Source organism: Mustela putorius, unplaced genomic scaffold (assembly GCF_011764305.1).
Source record: "Mustela putorius furo isolate JIRA1106 unplaced genomic scaffold, ASM1176430v1.1 tig00003863_pilon_pilon_pilon, whole genome shotgun sequence".
Lineage (NCBI taxonomy): Eukaryota > Metazoa > Chordata > Mammalia > Carnivora > Mustelidae > Mustela > Mustela putorius.
The window spans coordinates 8171083-8191315 of record NW_025422015.1 but is presented as its reverse complement, the minus strand read 5'-3'; the positions used below and the strand labels follow the sequence as shown (position 1 = coordinate 8191315).

General features: G+C 31.8%; 1 protein-coding gene across 6 annotated transcripts in view; it reads left to right on the top strand.

Annotated features, from left to right (window-relative positions):
* STXBP5 (syntaxin binding protein 5) overlaps window positions 1-20233 on the top strand; it is a 176452-nt gene that overhangs the window by 113882 nt on the left and 42337 nt on the right. Inside the window, exons 18-21 of one of the 6 annotated variants that reach the window (XM_045066260.1) lie at window positions 810-961; window positions 7111-7173; window positions 12306-12365; window positions 12469-12516. In XM_045066260.1, coding sequence (XP_044922195.1) covers window positions 810-961; window positions 7111-7173; window positions 12306-12365; window positions 12469-12516 — 323 coding nt within the window. Of the gene's footprint in view, window positions 1-809; window positions 962-7107; window positions 7174-12305; window positions 12366-12468; window positions 12517-20233 lie in introns of all 6 variants that reach the window. The other 5 variants (XM_045066259.1, XM_045066262.1, XM_045066261.1 and 2 more) reach the window with 5 other exon arrangements.

Sequence of the window (20233 nt, the reverse complement as noted above, 5' to 3'; positions counted from 1 at the left end):
TCTCCCTCCCAATCCCATCAGTTAACATTTTTTTAGCCCTTGTTGCATGTTTTTAATATTTGAGCTGGCTGCCAAAATTGTTTAATGTGAAATCCATATTTAGAGCTTTAACTGAAAAATCTAATTACCTGGCCCATTGTCTCTAATCTGCTTGGCAGTGGTCAGCATGAACAGCATAAAACCTTTCCTCTTTAGATGGGTCATCTAATGTCCTTCTGTGTCTTGTTTGTCTTACTTACAGAGTCCTTACGTACATTTCAATTTTCAGCTTCTGACTTGAGATATCTTAAAAGAGTCAAATTCCTTTATTCATAGTTGCTCGTTTGTAGTACCTGACTCATAACTGGGAATGTATTTGGAGTACTCCAAAGGGAGACCTCCAGCATTTATGTTTTCCACTTTTTATTCTTGACTGAATGGATTACCAAAACTTTCTCAGAGAGATAATCTGCCACTTCCCTAGTGGAAGAGAATGTCTTTCTCTGAGCTGCTCGAAATGGCTCTAAGTCAGAAAAATAAATGTCACATTTCCTAGCATGGAGATTTATGTCTGTGATCAAGTTTCACTTCCTATGCCAACATTTTTTTTTAATGATATAGACTTTTAATCATTTATGTCTGCAGAAGATCTACATAGTTCCATGAGAAGTCATATGTAACCTGTATTTCCATGTCTCTGATAGTCTTTAGTTGCAAAGAAGAATTTTCTGGAAAACCCATTCTCCTCCTTTTCAACCTTATAAACCACGGGTACATTTCCTTATAATTACTTATTTGTGCTAAAATATTTACTCTTTTTCTATTCCCAGGGTAGTTTTTGGCAATTGTAATGGCATCGCAATGGTAGACTACCTCCAGAAAGCAGTACTCCTCAACCTGGGCACTATTGAATTATATGGCTCCAATGATCCTTATCGGAGAGAACCCCGGTCTCCTCGTAAATCTCGACAACCTTCAGGAGGTATAAAGAAAAAAGTCCTGAGTTTTAGGATTTCTATAAATACTGAGTTACTTCTTTGTATATAAATACTTCAGTTAGATACATAGCTTGTCTGACTTAGTCTGTATATGTAAAGTGTCAAAACTAGTATAAGATTTGAGCCTTCTTTGTTTTGTGTTATTAGATTTCACTTTTGTTTTTAATATCCTAGGATTTTAATTAACGCTGGGAAAGAACCACAGTGGCAGGCTTCTTCAGCTAAATTATGAGATGAAAATTTGTGGAATAAAAGTTAACTTCAAAGTTAACTTCAAAGTTTTGCCCCTTTTATCGTTTGGTATTTTAAGACCCAAAATTTGTCGTTCCACCTATGTTATTTAAAGGGATCATTTCCTGTGGGAAAAAAAATGTAAATGCAAAAGTGAATTTGAATTCTATGAAAATGTAGTATTCTTAGATAGCCTTGATTCAGTGCAATCCCAAATCCATTAAGAGTTTTCTTTATAACATTCTTTTATATTTGCTAGGTGATTAGTCTTAATTTTATAATATTTTTAAAAATTTTTTAAAGATTTTATTTGAGAGAATGCATGGTGGGGAGGAGCAGGAAAGAGGGGGAGAAGTAGACTCCTACTGAGTAGGGAGCCCAGATATTGGGCTCCATTGCAGGACCTCCTGGATCATGACCAGACTGAAGGCAGACACTTAACTGACTGAGCTGCCTGGATGCCCAATTAGTCTTAATTTTAAATGTTTTAATATGTCTAGTTGGTGGTCTTTACCAGTACTTGTCACATTTTTTTTTTTTTTTTAAACCTCCTGGCATTGGATCTCTGGCACATAGGGGTATATTAGTGAAGACTGCAGCAGTTACTGGCCTGAAGGCTCCAGTCTCCTCAGGACCTGTTCAAGCTGAACTAGGGATCGAAGGATTGGGGGAACCTTTTCTAGAGCAGACTTAGCCCATCTGCAGAACGGCAGTGTGCAGTAAAACACTGGGAATCTCTGGTCTGTACTTATAACTCGGTCTCTCTGATTTTAAATTCTGAGATTCATTTCTCATTTGCTCTTATGGCATAATTATCTAATATTACCTATATCACAGTTCATAAAAGAAGAAAAAGAAAGGTGGGGGGATATAGACCTTATTCTCACTTTGGTTTGATGCTTGAATTTTCTTTTCCATTTTTGTTTTTGTGTGTGATCATTTTGTCATGTGTTATCTTCAGCAGAAATTGTCCCAACCATACCATTCTAGTACCTTTGTCTCCTTTTTTTCCTTCGCTTTTCATTGCTTCACTAAGGCATGCTGATTGTGACTTCTTGCATGTGCGGCCTTTCTAGCTTATATTCTGAATCTGTGAAAAAACTCCGTTCTTCCTTAAGTAAGTTACTTATTCCATGTCAGTAAAGTCATAGCATTTTTTTTGTTGTCTATAAAATCATTTTTCTCATTTATTTTTAAAAGAGTGTGTTAAAACATTATATATCTAAAATGGCATACTCATTCCTTAAGTTCATCGTGTATATGAAAACAGCTATTGAAATGTTTGTGTCCCAACCAGGTTTCTTTATAAAGCAAACTAATATTTAGTATTAGAAAATTAAAACATTGTCATGATAGAGGAGACAAGTACTTTTAGTAATTTTACCACAAACCTGTGTAAAAAGTTTTTTGCTTCTAAAATGAATTAATTTCTCTTCTCCTTGATACCTCATAATAGTTTCATAAAATTGCTAAAAATTAAATACATAAGCTTATCCAAGCTTATGTACATAAGCTTGGATAAGCTTATGTATTTAATTTATGTATTTTGCTATGTGATTTCAAAAATGTTTTTTTCTTAAATTTCATTGCATCCTCTATCCTGTAGTAAATCTCATAATATTATTTATATTATTATTTGTTTTATTTTATATTGAAGAGTTAGGTGTTTAAGTACAGGAGAACTATTTGAGTTTTTCTGTATCAGTTTAAGATATTATTATGCTCAGTTATAACAGTATTTAGGATTGCATCTTAAATAAAAAATAAAGAAAAGTTAAATTAAAATTAAAAGAAAATTATTTTAAAATGTACTTTAACATTTTAAGAATATTTGTGCTTTATTTCTAAAATATAATTGTTTTAAATACAATTAAATATAAAATAATTGATAACAGAATTCTTTAGCTGTCTTGATAAAAAGGCTATTCTTATAAAAGTGCATATTTTATAATAGGTTATAGAAGTGTTGCCCAAATACCTCCAAATTACCTCCAAATTCTTTTTTAAAGATTAGCTTGGAAAAATGTTTTTACTACTAGTGGATTCTAATATGATTTCATAAAGAGTGAGGTGTTTTCTATTCATGAAATTATCTTGTAAACATTATAGTTTGTGTTTTACATTTGTATTAAAATGCAGTTGAACCCATAACTAAAATGTGTACAGTGATTTCATAATAAAAATTATGAGATTTTTACAGGGACAACTAGTGATAAAGTATTTCAACTACCTGTATATCTGCTTGCTGAAAGTCTTAATTATAACAAAAGTGAAACATGATTAATAGGTGTCTTGTTTTGCTGACCACTTTTTCACTCAGTGAAGGACACAAAAGGGAAATTTTTATTCTGAATATAATTGTAAACCCCAAATAAGATCTTTTTTTTGTGATGTGAAAGTGATAAATCCATGAAAAGAAAATTAACTTAGTCTTGGAAATTGATAATAATGAAGAAAGAAATTAGGGACAAAGTTGTGCATGACTTTAGGAAAGATATTTTCGAAAGTTACAAAGAAGTAGCTATAAAAATGAAGATTTGGGCTATACAATTACAATTAATTTCAATTCTTCAATATATTCAATAGAATAGAAAAGGAAATAGCTACCAAGCCCCATAAACTAGTTGATATTTCTGTGTGTGTGTTTGTGTATGTGTGTATTATAAGAAATAAAACGAACTATATAAGAAATGAGGGATATAATCAAGGATGCATAATAAGTTTCGTATAAATCATTAAATACTTTGTTGAGTATAGACTGGTCTTAAAAAAATGGGATAGCAAAATGTTTGGTTTCAATGAAAATATAATTAAAGAAGGATTAGGACTCTAGGGATCATTTGAAATGATAGTTGAAAAACAGAATATAGAGCTTAATAACTTTGTTTGTCAACCCTTCATTAAGAGGAATGATTTAACTTTCTGAAAATTATGAAAAATAAGATAAATGAAAATCTAAGCTATATTTTGTATGTAAGGCATAACTTAGTAATAAAAAGTGATAAAGTAATAAAAATGTATCAAGAGAATTTGTGAAAAGAATTTGTAAATAGTACTCAAGTTGATAAAGGACAAATAAATCAGTAAATTTGATGTACAGATCATTCAGAATTCTAGAACGATTTGTGTGCGTATTGAAATGCCTGTGTGCATACTGAAAATAGAGCCATCAACTGAAGTCAGCGGGAATCTACTAAAAGTAAAATGTACCAAAATTGGTGTTACTTTTTTAATCTCATAACTACATTGATGGCTCATGGCACCCTGTTGACATAATGTTTCCTAAAGTTAATCAGATACTTAATAAAGAATTCCATGTATATTTTTTATGAACTGTGCAGATGGAAGTGACCTAGTCATTTTGGCAGTTGTAAGATTGATTAAACCAGGAGTCAGTAAACTACTGTCCCTGAGCCAAAGCAGGCCTACTGCTGGGTTTTGCCAGTACAGTTTAATTAGAACAGCTTCTTGCTTATTTTCTTAGCTGGTCTCAAAACCAATCTAGACCTTCACAGACCAGGTTTGCCAACCCCTGGATTAAACCAGGGTCTGTTTGTAGCCTAACATTAACTTGTATGTAATGAACCTCAGTAGATATATTATGATAAATAACATATGATTATGGTTTGTTGAACATTTGAATAGTAAATTAAGCTTCCTACTTAAACATGTGAAAAAGAAGGTATGCTTTTGTCAATAAAGGGTAACTACTACATTTGATGGCAAAGACCCAAAAGATAGTTGTAAGTAAAAATCATAAATTGTACACTGTAACCATGTTGTATAAGCCATAGGATCATATATATCAATCAGTCATGTAGGGTTGGACTTGACTTTTACCCTGAGCCCAATGGAAGCCTTAAAATTTCAAAATTGATTATCTAGGCTCACTAAAGTAGTAGATATACTATCGCAACTATTTATTATTGAGGTATAATTGGCTATATAATCATTATATTAGTTTCAAATACTGATTTGATATTTGTATACATTGCAAAATGATCACCACAGTAGGTCTAAGAGTCGTCCTCTTACATAGTTAAATTTTTTTTTTCCTTGCAGTGGGAACTTTTAAGATATCTACACTATTATTAACTATAGTTTTGCTGTATATTACATCTCTTATTTATTCTATAACTGGAAGTTTGTACCTTTGACCCCTTTTATCTTTTTTTCCCCCACCCTCCACACCCTGCTATGGCAACCACCAGTTTGTTCTCTGTATCCATGAACTTGTTTCTTGTTTTTTTGTTGTTGTTGTTGTTTTTTGTGTGTGGGGGGTAGTTTCAGTTCCATTGTATCATACAAGTGAGATCATACAGTAATTGTCTTTCACTGTCTGACTTACTCTATTTAATGTAGTGTCCATGAGGGCCATCCATGTTGTCACAAATAGCAAAATTTAAATCTGTTATGGCTGAATATATCCTATTCATGTGTTTGAGTATATCCCATACATGTATTTGAATGTATGTATGTGCGTATATATATATATATATATATATATATATATATATACACACACACATATGTGTGTGTGTGTGTGTGTGTGTATACCACCTACATTTTTATATATGCCACATTTTCTTTAGCCATGCATCCACTGATGGACTCTTAGGTTGTTTCTGTATATCACTACTGTTTAAAGACCTGCTTTTTTAGTATTCTATCAAGAAGGAGTCCATTTATATAAACAAGTATTTTGTCAAAGATTAAATGCATACCTAAAATTCCATCCATCATCTTTGAACCATAAGAACTAGTTTTTTGTTTTTTCCAGAATCATAGTTTAATAAATGTTAAAAAGAGAAAAAAATTACTACTTGTTATTCAAAACTTTCTAGTGAAGAAAAATAATATATAAATCAAAATAGAAAACCCTTCTTATAAACTTATTTTGGTACTCCATATTCTCTGAAAATGTTATCGTGAAAGCTTCTTAGTGATTGGACTGTGACATCATTTCTGTGTTTACCAAAGGACTGGAAAAGTTGATACTGATCATATATGCACATATGTCAGCATAATAGCTAACTTCTTCTGAGACCTACATATGTAGCCTCCCCAATCCCATCTGCTGTCCAACTATCCCAAAGTCCTGATGTATGTTTATTTGTAATTTTTAAAGAATTTGCAGGAATTCTTTTCATTCCAGTTACCAAGGAACTTAATATCGTGCAAATTGTTTACTCTGCATATTGCCATTTTTTTAATTCTACATTTTATTTAACTGTCTATAGCATAAAATACCTTGCTATGGTTTCTCCCAAGAATCTAGGCCATCCTATAAGATAGATGAATTATATAATTCATATAAATCTGTGAAAAGGAAGTATTTTTTAGAGCTCTTTAAAAATGTGTGGTATGGTTTTTAAGATGTATAGTCCCATAAGATAAGTAATGTACAATATTTTAAATATTGGAAATGTGGAGGCATAAAATTATTTTATATTCACAGAAGATGTTTGAAACATACTTAGCAAAAACCACTTTGACATTTGAGTTGAGAAGTTTCTATGATGTAAAAATCACCAAATTTACTACCAAGTATTTATTTTCCTTCAAGAGAAATCCAATAAGTGTATCATATACTCTCAAATTACTGATTTTAAGCGAAGTCCTACTTTGTATCTAATGTCCTTGAAGAATAGTAAATTATCTCTTAGAACTTTTCTTTTTTCTTAACTAATGACTACTATACTATTTTTAGGTATTTTTAATATCAAATGCTCCTATTTCCTATCTCAAGATTAATGGGCATAGTATCAATGCCAGTACAGTCTGTTCAACTGCTGGGTTTCTACCAATGGACAATCATTAAATGTGTACTGTAAATAGGGCATAAAACTGCACATATGTAAATTTGTGTTGTGATTTGGTTTCTGGTTTTCTTTTTTAGCAGGTCTGTGTGATATTAGTGAAGGGACTGTTGTCCCAGAGGATCGCTGCAAATCTCCAACTTCTGGTAATTTTTTATTTCATTAATAGTTAAAATTCCAAAAAAAAAAAAATACAGTGTGAAAATTCCTTTTTACGGCTAAGCTTATAAAATAACACCTACAAGGAACTTTTGTGTCACATATTTTTCTCAAAATGACTATTTTTTGCATTCTCATTAAGTGAAAAAAAATGCACTAGATAAAATCCCACAGCTGTTACCCGTTAAGAGTCATAGAACTATTTACTTAGCTTTCTTATGTTTATACTTTTTTAGGGAAAATATATTTTACTTGTCACCATTAATCAAATGGTTTGGTTAATCTACAATGTTGTCTTTGCTCTAGGCTTGCCTGGTGTCATCTGTTAGAATAGTGCTCTAATTCTTGAGTAGTATCCATTTAAATATTACCAAAGATTTTAAACATTTATAATCTAATGGTAACTGTAGACAGAATAATTGTAGACTATTTGTATATGTTTCTGTTTTTGGTCAAAGTGATATTTGATATAATTTTATAGCTATATTAAAGCAGTTGTCTTTTTTTGTCCATGTGATATAGGTCTTTATGTAACCTACGTGTATATTAATATTTTAGTGGAACATAAATTTTAGTATCTTTTCAGTCTCCTTAAGATTAAGAGGATCATAATTTTATTATTATTTTAAATGGATAGAAACTTTGTGAGTCTTTACTACAAGTGAATTCACAGTTCTAACTACCTTATTAAATCATTCTGGCTGGGAATATTTATCAGTTTTGCCTGCAAAGATTGTTCTTAGGATAAAGTGACATAGTTCTCCACTAGATTTTGACCCTTCCATAGCTGATTCTACTACATCAGAAGTCATTATAAACATGGGAACTTTTGGGAAGTGCGTTTTACCTCTCTCATATTTCCGTTTAGCATTTTGTTAGAACTGTAACATTTTTGTGATGTTTTCTTTTTGAAATTGCATTTTCCTGATGTTGCACAAGTTATACCTTAAGATATATCTATCTTCTAGTTTTCTTAATCTTTAAATTTTGTATTTAAGTTGACTCATTAATAGAATATGGAACTTTAGGAATTATTTAATTAGCACCTAATGTTAAGTCTGAACATGGGTACAGTAAAATTTGAATGAATAATATGGAGCAAGTAACTGTATATCTGATCTCACAGAACTAGAGTTATTTCTGAATTTGGAATTCAGAACTGGAGTATATTTATTGCTGTTCTTTGTTCATCTGCCTACAATACAGTTCTGATCTTCTTACCTGTTTACTCTAAAGGCCATATGAATGCAGTTGTCAATATGTTAAGGCTAAAAGCCAGACTGGATAATTTGTACATGTAATTATCTTTTAATATATTACATGGCCATCAAAATTGTTTTGACAAGACTCAGTCCAAATAAATTAAAACTCATTATTATCCTAAGCCAAACTATAAATAGTATATATATATATATATATATATATATATATATAAATTTAGAATAGCCAATAAGAGGTATAGATAAGTATTTAATTAAGTATATTAAAATTTGAGTATATAAATATAAAAAGTATGTAAAAGTAGAAACCCTCCAAATCTTTCTCTGAGAAACTCAAACATTGCTGAACATTTTCAGATATATTTTTTGATCCACATGAAAGGACAGTATAGCTTTAACATACAGAAATTTATCTGACACTAGGTATTTTATCGTTTCAATGAGTTGGAACTACAAAGTAAGAATTGTGACTGCAAAAATCATTGATAAATCAGAAATTCTGATCTTAGATAGAAAACTCTTAACTTGTTTAGTCTTTGATTATGCCCCAAAAGACATAAGAATTTTCTGAATAATTGCATGCATTCCTACATATCAGGAAAGATACCTTTTACAAAAAAACAAATCAAACTTGAGTAGACAATAGTTGTGCCTGAAACGTGTTTCATAGAGCAGGAGATAGATGTCACTCATGCATATGAACTAAAACATGTACTAGAAACTAGAATAAAATTCTGGAAAGCTAACCCTTTGACAGTATATTCTTATAGTTATGTCTTTCACTATTGGTCCATCTTAAAATAGTAGTATTTCTTGCTACCCATCTTGAGCCAGTTTTCTAAACTTTGCACATTTGTAACTTTTTTGCCTTCATTCTTCATTCTAATAAGGAAATAAAGGAATAATTTAGTATCATTTCTCTCATCAAACATGCAAATTCTACTAATTTAGGATAGTCAAAAAAGAAAAATGGATGGGGCTAAGTTTGAGGTAAACCAGAAGAACCACAAGGTGATCATGTTATTAAAATGGAAAGTAGTAATTAAATTGCCAGCTTCAAGTACTTTCTTGCAGTGTGGTAGGATATATATAAGTAGTTAAATGATACAATATAGATTATTAAACCAATATAGCTAATAGAAAACAGTGTATCATGAGAGAAGAAGAAATGTATAAAAGTGGATTGGGAGTTCAACTGAGTCACTCATAAATACTAAGAGGAGGACTACTATTATAAAAATGAAAAGTAGCCATATACCCTTTATCAAAATCAATGTGTTTATTCAAAATAATAATGCAAATGAAGAGCAAATTTTTATGAAAAGCATTTAAGTCCCATAATCAAAATTGGTTGTCTCAACACTTTAGCTGATTCAAAAAGCTCAATTCAAAGAGCATCCTGAGAAAGTACAAGTAATTTATATAGTTTGGTTTTTCCATTTGTTTTTAAATAAACCAGCAGTCTCTCTGAAATAGCATATTAATTCTGTCATCCTGAATTAGCATAAGAACTTCTGCTATCTCCATTTGATCTTTGTATTTCAAAGAACTCAGATTGCTTTACTGAGCACTTTAATTATTTTGAGATTCTGTTTTAGTACTGCATCGGAAATGTGTGTGTGTGCATGTGCATATGTGAAAATGATAAAAACATTTATTAGGTTATTTCAGTTTAAAGAAAACCCAGGTTACATAGACCATAATATAAATCCTGCCTTCAGGAGTTGCCATATACCCCAGAAAAACCAAAAAGCTGTAAATATTTTCTGTTTATTTAATCGTAATTATTTGGTAAATATATTCAGATGGGATATGCTGAAAGCATTTTTGGAACTTTGACAAAAATTCTGAAGACCAATAGTAGGCAATTTCAGTTAGGGGAAACATAAATCTTTTCTTTACATTTATGGCTTATGTTGGAAATTTTTTTTGGAAATACTAAAATATATTTTTTATTGTATTATGTTAGTCACCATACCATACATCATTAGTTTTTGATGTAGTGTTCTAATATTCATTGTTTATGTAAATACCCAGTGCTCCTAAAAAAACATTTTATAATTTTATATTCATATTTAGATTGTAGCTATTGCTCTAATATGAAATCTATTAAATAAAACAAGTATTAATATTTTTTACATTCCTATGGCTATTTAATATCAGAGGTGACTGATATTTTAAAATATTTATAACATCTTATAACTGTTATCTTCTTTGAAGAGCAAGTATACGCATTTCTAATCCTGAAAATAACATTGACTCCGGTGTTATGTTATATTTTTTGATAAAGGATTTATGAGGATCCATAAATTCTACCTAGCAAAATTAACTTGGTTTTTTATTTTTTATTTTTTTAAAGATTTTATTTATTTATTTGTCAGAGAGAGAGAGCAAGAGCGAGCACAGGCAGAGAGGCAGGCAGAGTCAGAGGGAGAAGCAGGCTCCCTGCGGAGCAAGGAGCCCGATGTGGGACTCGATCCCAGGACGCTGGGATCATGACCTGAGCCGAAGGCAGCTGCTTAACCAACTGAGCCACCCAGGCGTCCCTTAACTTGGTTTTTTAAAGGGTAATCTTTTAAGACTATTACAGAAGTAATTGGATGCTGCCAATGTTACAGGTTTTACTTGGTCTATGGAGAGATTTCAAGGGTATTTTCCACTTGGCCAAAGAAAGTATGATTTTTCCAGGGGAAGAGAAGATCAAACTTTGACCTTATTTATTAAGGTTCAGTACTTTCACTGGAATAAAAAAGAAAAAAGTACAGAAGGACTTTATTTACTTCCAGTTATGTTTTAGGTATTTGCTTCTATCAGAAAAGCTTTTTATTCATTCAACAAATGTTTACTTAGAGATTTCTGCATACAAAGCACTCTCCTGAGTGCAAAGAGAATGCAAAGGTGAATCAAATGGAGGCCCCGTTTTTAGAAGTGCAGTGCAGTAGGAAAAGGGTACATGTATGTAAACTTTTTAAAAAATGAGGTATTAAGTGATGAACATCATTAGAGAAATGTACAGATAAGGGATTACTGGAACTTAAAAGAAGGGGAATGATGTGTAGCGAGATTGTGAAAATTTATGGGTGATATGTTATTTGAAATGTGCTATTAAAAAGGATAGATCATTTAATAAAAGTTTCCAACTAGAATACTACTTAAGATTTTTTTAAGATTATGTTTATAAATAAAACACTTATGTTAGAAATTAAAGAGTTGTGATGAAAAATTAGAAACACCTTTTTTTAAGGAAAAGGAACAAATAAAATCTTAATTATAAAAATATTAGATAAACTTACGGGAAGTCACAGCCAGATTAAAATTCTTACCTCATTAAAAGTAAGTAAATATTTGAACATACCTAATATTATAAGTAATATGCTTAATATTTTAAAGATCCCTATGGCAAAATAGAATTTATATGTGATTTTAAACTTTGTATCTAGGAAGTTAACCATAGAATATATTTTGCCAGTATACTTCTTGTACAGGATTCTTAGTTCTAGGTGAACCCTAATTCACTTAACTAATGTCAAAGAATTTTTGCATTTTCTTTCAAAAACAGTTAATTGCTGCTTATATTTTTCTTTATCTGTTCTCTAACATCTATACCAAGAATTTTCTAAATGGTTTTAACTTAAGGAAAAATAATTATAGATTAAAGTTAATATTTATATATACTAGGGCTCTCTCTACTGTGGGAAATAATGCACTATTGTTTGCTATACTTACTGTAGTATTATAAGCGTTGTTATTAATTATATTCATGACATTTTCTTATGGCCAATAATATGGAAACTAATCTTAGAAGTTACCAGATTATTTTGTCTGTACTTTTCCCTATGAAGACTCAGTGTTTGTGACTGACGATGTGCCTGTTCCTTCCATTGTCTTCGTTTGTGTAGGTTCTTCATCACCACACAATTCAGATGATGAACAAAAAATGAATAATTTTATAGAAAAGGGTATAGTATCTTTATTTTAAAGTATTTTCTTTTAATTATGTTTAATTCATTTAGTTTACTTTGACTAGATTTTGACATTTTTATATCAAAATATTATTTTCAGTGAAGACCAAAAGCAGAAAGTTTTCCAAGATGGTAGCCAGTGATATAGGTAGGAAATAGAAATTTCTCTTTTGTTTCTAATCCTTGCTATATGCAGTATTACTCAATACCAGAAAATGATCTAATGCATTGCATTTTGTATATATTAATTTGTTATTTCTATGCTAAACAATAATCTCTTGGGCTGTTTCTTCTAAACTTATTGGGGCAGTAATTATTAAAAATCAGTTAAATTGGGATTGTAGTTCTTCTGACTTACAATGTGAATTATTCTTTTTTTATTTTTGCTTTATTTAAAATAAAGCAGGGTTCAATTTATGCCATAAATAGTACAATTTTATACTTCCAGATTTTGAGATCTTTTTCCTTTGTAGTTTTATTTGTATTTTCTCCTACCTTTATTCCATCTTTCTCAAATTTTCAAAGCCCCCAATTTCAAGGAAATGGTTCTCTACAATACTGACTCTTTTGTTCTATAATCTGCACTACCCTTAAGTTAAATGGGAATTTTCTTAAGACTCACCCCTCCCCCTCCATGCACACAAGTAAAAATGATAGTATTTTATATTAATCATTTTGAATGTTATTATGAATGTACTTTGATATGAATTATCTAGTTCAAGGTTTTCAGTTTAAAATAGGTAGACAAAATACAATCAAACTTTCAGAATATAATCAAACTCTTAAGATTAATTTTTTAATTGGTCATAAAAATTTAAATATTCTCTTAGGATTTTTAAAGGCTTGAGAAGCGCTGTTTTACAAAAAAATAAATTAATTAATTCTTTGATTTAATCCAAACTTTTTATTATACAATTATTATGTTATTCCTCCAAAATGCCTACCATATATTCCTTGAATTATATTAAATGATGTGCATTTCTAGGCAGCTGAAATAGATTTACCTTTTCTCATGATAAAGCTTAATATATAGTAAAATTAAATTTCTAAAATTTAACAGAAGTACCCTCCATATTGTCTGCATGTTGTAAATTGAACCCTGTTTAGTCATATTAACGTTGGCTATTAGCACCTCTGGTCATTTTTTAAATAAGGTGGTTTATTCTTGGGCAAAGGGCTTTTCATAATATGGGGAGTTGATTATCTCTTTGTGGTTTTATAGTGAATCAGTTGGTAATAGTTAAATCACTTTAATTATATAAGCACTATAGCATAAATACTTTTTCAACCAAATTTTTTTTAATAGTCTGTCTTAACTAGTACTTATTGTCATATAATGTAAAAAGTTAGAAAGGACTTTCCTACATACACTTAATCAAAGAACTTTTTGAATTTAATTATCTCGGGATTTTACCTTGCATGAAAGGAACCCAGTATATAATTATATTTTTTAAAAATAATTTCTTTGTCCTATTTTTGATCCTGGGGTTATATTTGCTTTGTTTAATGTGGTGACTTGCTCCTTTCTTTTTTTCTGTGTTTTGAATAGAATATGTAACATGAAATATCTGAGCTTGAATATTTGAAAGTCTTCAGTTAACAAATTTCTTAGACGAGGAACATTATTAGAAGTTCTTTGGTAATGTTCTTGCTTACTTTTTATATTATTGGCAAGTTTTCCTTTTTGTCATTTATAGTTTTGGGGAAACACGTTTACTATTAAATTTTTCAAACTTAGTTTAGTTACATTGTTATATGTGATTATTTTACATCTTCAGAAACTACTACTCTGTCTCCTATTTTATATATAATTTTGTTTGGTTTTGGTGGTAGTCTTTCAGTGTGGTTTTTAATCCCAACATAGATACAAGGAACACTCACTTCTCAAATTTTTCTTCATTCAAATGGAGACAGCTCCATTTTAGACTATAAAGTTTTTACAGTTAAAAAAATGAGTTTCTCTCTGCACTAGTGTCTGGTTTTATAATAAGAGTTATAAAATATACTATTGAAAAACACATAAAGTATCAGTGAAATATCAGGGAAAAAATGCATAGACTCTCCTGAAGACCTCTCTGTCAAGATGTGTTTTCTGTGTAAAGTTTATGGTATCAGAAGTGCTAGGTTTCTTTGAGGGGTGCCTGGGTGGCTCAACTAGTTAAATGCCCAACTCTTGGCTTCAGCTCAGGTCATGATCTCAGGATCATGAGATGGAGCCCCACATCGGGGCCCCAGCTCAGTGGGGAGTTGGCTTGGGATTTTCTCTTCCTCTCCTTCTGCCCTCCGCCCATGTGCTCTGTCTCTAAAATAAATAGTGTGTTGTTTTTGTTGTTGTTGATGCTGCTGCTGTTGTTGTTGTTGTTGTTAAGTGCTAGGATTCCTTGAGCATTCTCAGCTCAGTGTTCCCTATCATCCAGTCCTGTACTTGCTCTGAAGTATCGTGAGCCTCATAAAATTATCACCTCTCTCTTCCTCAGTATACAGACATTTATATCTTCAACTGTAATTGTAGTGATGCACTGGCCTAATAAGGGAGGACATAAGAATTAGGCCTAGACCCTCAAGATTTACACTAGTAAGAAAGCCACCTTGATTAGAAGGCTGACTGAAGTGTCTTGGCTCCAAAACTTTGTTTCTACAGCTTTACCTTTTCTTTGAAAGTAATTGCTGTCGCTGTTGGAGGGGGGAGGTGCAAAAATGTCATTCCTTAACATTCTAACCCAAGTTTGGAAAATCAGTCTGTTTTTTACTGCCCGGCAATATAGCTGAGGTAGCGGAGATGGGGTGTGTGTGTGTGTGTGTGTGTGTGTGTATAGCAATTACAGTTTTTCTGACATCATGCCAACCCTTTGTTATAGCTGAGGTAGCGGAGATGGTGTGTGTGTGTGTGTGTGTGTGTGTGTATAGCAATTACAGTTTTTCTGACATCATGCCAACCCTTTGTAAGTAATATTTCTTATTTAATCCATTCAATGTAACTACAGTGAGCTACATACTGTTAACTTCCCTGTTTTACAGATGAGGAAACAGAGAGACAGAGTGTAAATAATATGCCTGTTGGTTATACAGCTAATGAATGACAGAGCCAGGATTTCCACCCAAGTAGTCTGACTTCACTGTTTTGTCCTTTCAACACTGTACTACTATATTAGTTCTTAGACAATTTACTAAAGTCTTTAAGGATTCAAAAACAAATCCATTGTGTGATTTGTAACTAGATATTCTGGTTAGGACTCTGTTCTATCTTTATAGTAACCTAGAAAGAAAGATGGTTCCTGTTAAGTTCTACCCTAGCACCAGATCATGGTTGTTGTGTTGGTGACTGTCACCCAAACATAATATACAGTGCCTAAAAGTCTACCTTTCTCCAAGACCAGACTCCAGGAAAGTAACTACAGCAAACAGTAGAGCCCCTAACCTCTCTACCAAAAAGCCTACCCAAAGCCTAGCTTCCTTGTTTCCTGGCTGACAGCTTACTCAGATCAATGATGCTGACAGTGACTTCCTTGTTCAGGCGGCAGCAGCCTAAAAAGGCATAACTCTGTCCTGTGAGTGTAACAGCAAAAATATAGAAGAATATAATGCAATTGCAACATTCCTAAAGAAAGGTGCATGTGTGTAATACACATGTAGTGATTTGTTTTGCCTGTTCATACTTGCTTAATTCTTGTTAATAAAATCGAATGACCAGCATTTCCAAAATCAGTCTTTCCTGTAGTGTTAACCATTTCTGTAAGTCATTTAGAAAATAAGAGTAGTTACCAATTTTTAATTTGATTATTATTTATATTTTATAAAACTTTGGAAATACAAAATTCTGTAAAGCTTTTTGTTAAGTTTGTAAAAAAAATAGTTCTAAAATGCATGTCTTTGTTAAAGTGTTAATCAAATTGTTCATGATACCTTATGAATAAAATATGGTCCAGATGCTAGCATTATTTGATAGATCTTGAAACTACAGAATCTACTTTTAAAGATTGTTAATTCTATTTCATTGATTCTATTTCATTGTGCAAGTAGATTTCTAGCTGGATTCTATGGTCTATAAACCCATGGTCCCACATTATTACTAATTTTCATATAGAAGAAATGATTACATGATACTGTGAGGGGGAAATAATAGCTAGAGATTAAAACATAAACATTCAGAAATTCAGTGACTTCAGGAGCACTGGGGCAAAACAAATATAAATCTTGGCTCCGTTTAATGAGTACCTCCCAAGTTCCAGTCACTATAGCTAGTCTTCAGGTGGTATTTATAAACCTAGGAAAGATTATACCTCCATGGTCCTTTTAATCTCTCAGATTCTGGGCTAGCAGTTACTTGGATAATGACAATTTTTTTTTTTTTTTAAAGAAAAACTGAAGGAATTTTTAAAGTCAGTTTAAATGAAGGTAGTGATCATTAGTACTGTTTTCATTAGTTCTCTTTTACCTAAGTCCTGGTGATTCCTTTTTTAAATTAGAGTTCTAACAAAACTTAAATAGGTTCTTAGTCATTATATTCTAAATCATTACCTCATTAAATTCTACAATTTGAAATCTGCTCAGGCCCCCTTATTCTTCAAGAAAAGAGACGGAGTCTCAAAGAAGTTAAGTTGCACATCCAAAGTAGTGTCCCACAGTAATGAACTAGTCAGGATCAGAGTCCAGGTCTCTTGACTCTTATTTTATTATGTTATAGCATGCCTCCACTCTCATGCTGTAAAGTCTCTTTTTCTTGTGCTGTCTTCCCAATTGTTTTATATTTACAAGTTGAAAAAGAAATTCTCAGAGGTCCATTTGGAGTTTGCCATATGAATAAAAAGGTATGTCTCAAATTAAGTAGAATTTTAAGTAATAAAATTATTCTAATCCATTATAAAACTCAAATTAGTACTGATATTTCTACTTTATATTCTCCAATATTCAATCTCAAATGTGTGGCTATTACTTTAATAGAAGTTCATCTTTATATTTAATCCACAATATGGCTATTGAAGAATAGAAGCTCATCTTGAAGGAGAAGATGAGTCAAGTGTGCAGTAATACCGTTTTTACAGGTAAAATTACTCTTAATTTGTAAAGAAATAAATTTCACAGTCAAGTACTTTAAAACCATTTTACAAGTCTGAGGTTTTCTAATCATTCTTTTTCTTTTTTCAGGATGACTAACATCTGAAGAGTATGTCATAGTGTGTATTGGATTTTAATTTTATTTCAGAGTGTATTTTCTGTCAATTTCATAATAAATCTCAGCAAAGTCTGTTTGTTTTTTATATCACAGTACTTCCTGTGTGTGCATTTCTTTCTCCGTTCTTAGATTGGAAGAATGTAAATAGTCTTTCTGGAAATAACTTATTTGATTCCTACATAAATTAGTCCAAATTAAAGTTAAATTACTGAAATAATTTTTGTCAAGTATTGTCTGAATAGAACTATTAACGAGGTGATCCTGTTCATGAAGATGGTGCTGAAGGTGAAGAAGGAAGCTTCTGACTTTCCCAAAGCTAAAGTCAAAGCAAAGGCTTTGAAGGTCAAGAAAGTGGTATTGGAAAGTGTTCACAGTCAAAAAAAAAAAAAAATCTGCACATCACCTGCATTCCAGTGGCACAAGACACTGCATGTCCAAAGGTAGCCCAAACACCCCTGAAAGAGCACCCCCAGGAGAAACAAGTTGGACCACTATGCCACCAACTTCCTTCTGACTACTGAGTCAGCCATGAAGAAAATAGATGATGACAACATACTTGTGTTCATTGTGGATGCCAGAACCAACAAACACCAGATCCAACAGCCTTTGAAAGCTCTGTGACATTCATGTGGCCAAGGTCAACACTCTGATTAGACCCAATGGAGAGAAGAAGGCATATGTTCAGCTGGCTCCTGACTGATGCTTTGAATGTTGCCAACAAAGTTAGGATCACCTGAGTCCAGCTGGCTAAAACTAAATAGAAATTTTACACGCACACAAACACAGAATGGAAATTTATGTTCTACCACTACTTGCTGTATTAGTTTGCCAGTAGCTGCCATAACAAAATACCACAGACAGAGTGAATGAAAAAACAGAAATTTATTTCCTCTAGAATAGCTCTAAAGGCTAGAAGTCCAAGATCAAGACGTTAAAAGGTTTGGTTTTTTTCTTGGCTTGCAGAGACCTTTTCATTGAGTCTCATATAATCTTTCTTCTATGCAGGTGGAACTGTGATGTTTGTGTGTTTAAATTTCCTCTTCCAGTCAGATGAGATGAGGGTCTATCCCTAATGGCCTTATTTCAGCTTAATCACCTCTTCAAAGCCCTGTCTCTAAATATCTCACATTCTGAAGAATTAAAAGTTAATGCTTCAACATACAAATTTTGGAGGAATAATTCAGCATATAACACTTAGGGTTTTATTCTGTAGAAAATGCTGCAGAGTTTATTATGATATCCTAGACGTTAAATTTTATGAATTTATGGAAAGCAAATAGAAATGGGAAAATACAGAACACTAACACTATAGAAGTTCAATAATTAGAAGAACTTGCTATAGCTGAATCTTTAAAAGACACTTTAAAGATTACCCTTCATTTCAGGTAATAGATATGTGTTCCATATTTCAAAAGTGATCATTTGATGAATAGGGCTGTGTTTAATTTGCCCTTTTTTCCTTTATTTCACTTGTGAGAAAATTCAGTTTCTTTCTATAGAAGTAAAATGCCAGTGACAGTTTGTGCTTATTCATTTACTCATTCATCACCATGCTCATGGACCATACATTAATTATTACACACATACATAGATGCAGTATTTTACAAGGTAAATTTTATCTCCAAACTCATGGAATTTATATTCTAACATGGGAGATGGACATGGATAAACATTGATATTATTAGTTCTAATGACTAATAAAATAATGTGTGATAAGTGACAAGAATTTTTACTACTTCATCTCACTTTGTCCTTGGATTCCTTGCCATATCCTTTGAGCTGATTTTTAGTCTTGTTACTATTCTGATTTTTAAAATTTAATATACATACACTTCAACATTTTGCTTGAAAAGAGTGGTATTGGATCTCTGAAGATGGTAAAAAAAACTGATACTGTCACCTTCTTTTAATTACTGAACCTCTTTGTTTAAACAAAGATTTGGTTTTTTGTCATCTACTGCCATAATAAGAAGTCCTTTTACCTGTTATTGCTGGCATACTATTTCCTATAAAAGTCACATTCCAAAAAGCAAAAGTTACTCTTCTGTTTTCCTTTCTTTTAAGAAACCTTCCTTGGAAAAATAAGATGTGGAACACAGTAGATAGAAAAAGTAAAGGTAAATTATAGAGCAGCTGCTTAATTTCAAAGAAGCAATATGAATCTACATACTTTAGAAACTTTACAAAGATTTGTAGAGTTGCAAAGAACTAAAAAAGTATCAGCCCTGACAAAATTGTCATTTGTGGTACAGAGATCCAAGCACAGCTCTCAAGATTTGTTTCTGTCCTTGCTGTTGAAACTACCATTGCAGACGTGATTGTTGTGATCATGTATCACTTCATTATTTCTACCAAACAAATGAAGCTCCTTCAATCATCTTGACTCCTTCATCCCAGTTTGTGAGAAGAGAATAGAGACTCAGGTTTACAACCTGCCAAGACATTATCTTTGATACCAGTTTTTTCAGATTGAAGAAACTTTGTGATTCCCCTCATTTCTGCTGTGGACAAAGGCCTAGGAAAAGAGAACTGGTTTATAATCTCTAGTGACAAAAGATTTCAAGTCAAGGGAGACATTGAGTACAAGAACCAAGAGTTGAATACACAGTCAAAGAAGAGAAAAATAGACAACCTATCTTCCAAGAACTCATTCAAATTGTATGTCTTCAGTTTGAAAGCCTCAATGGGAGTT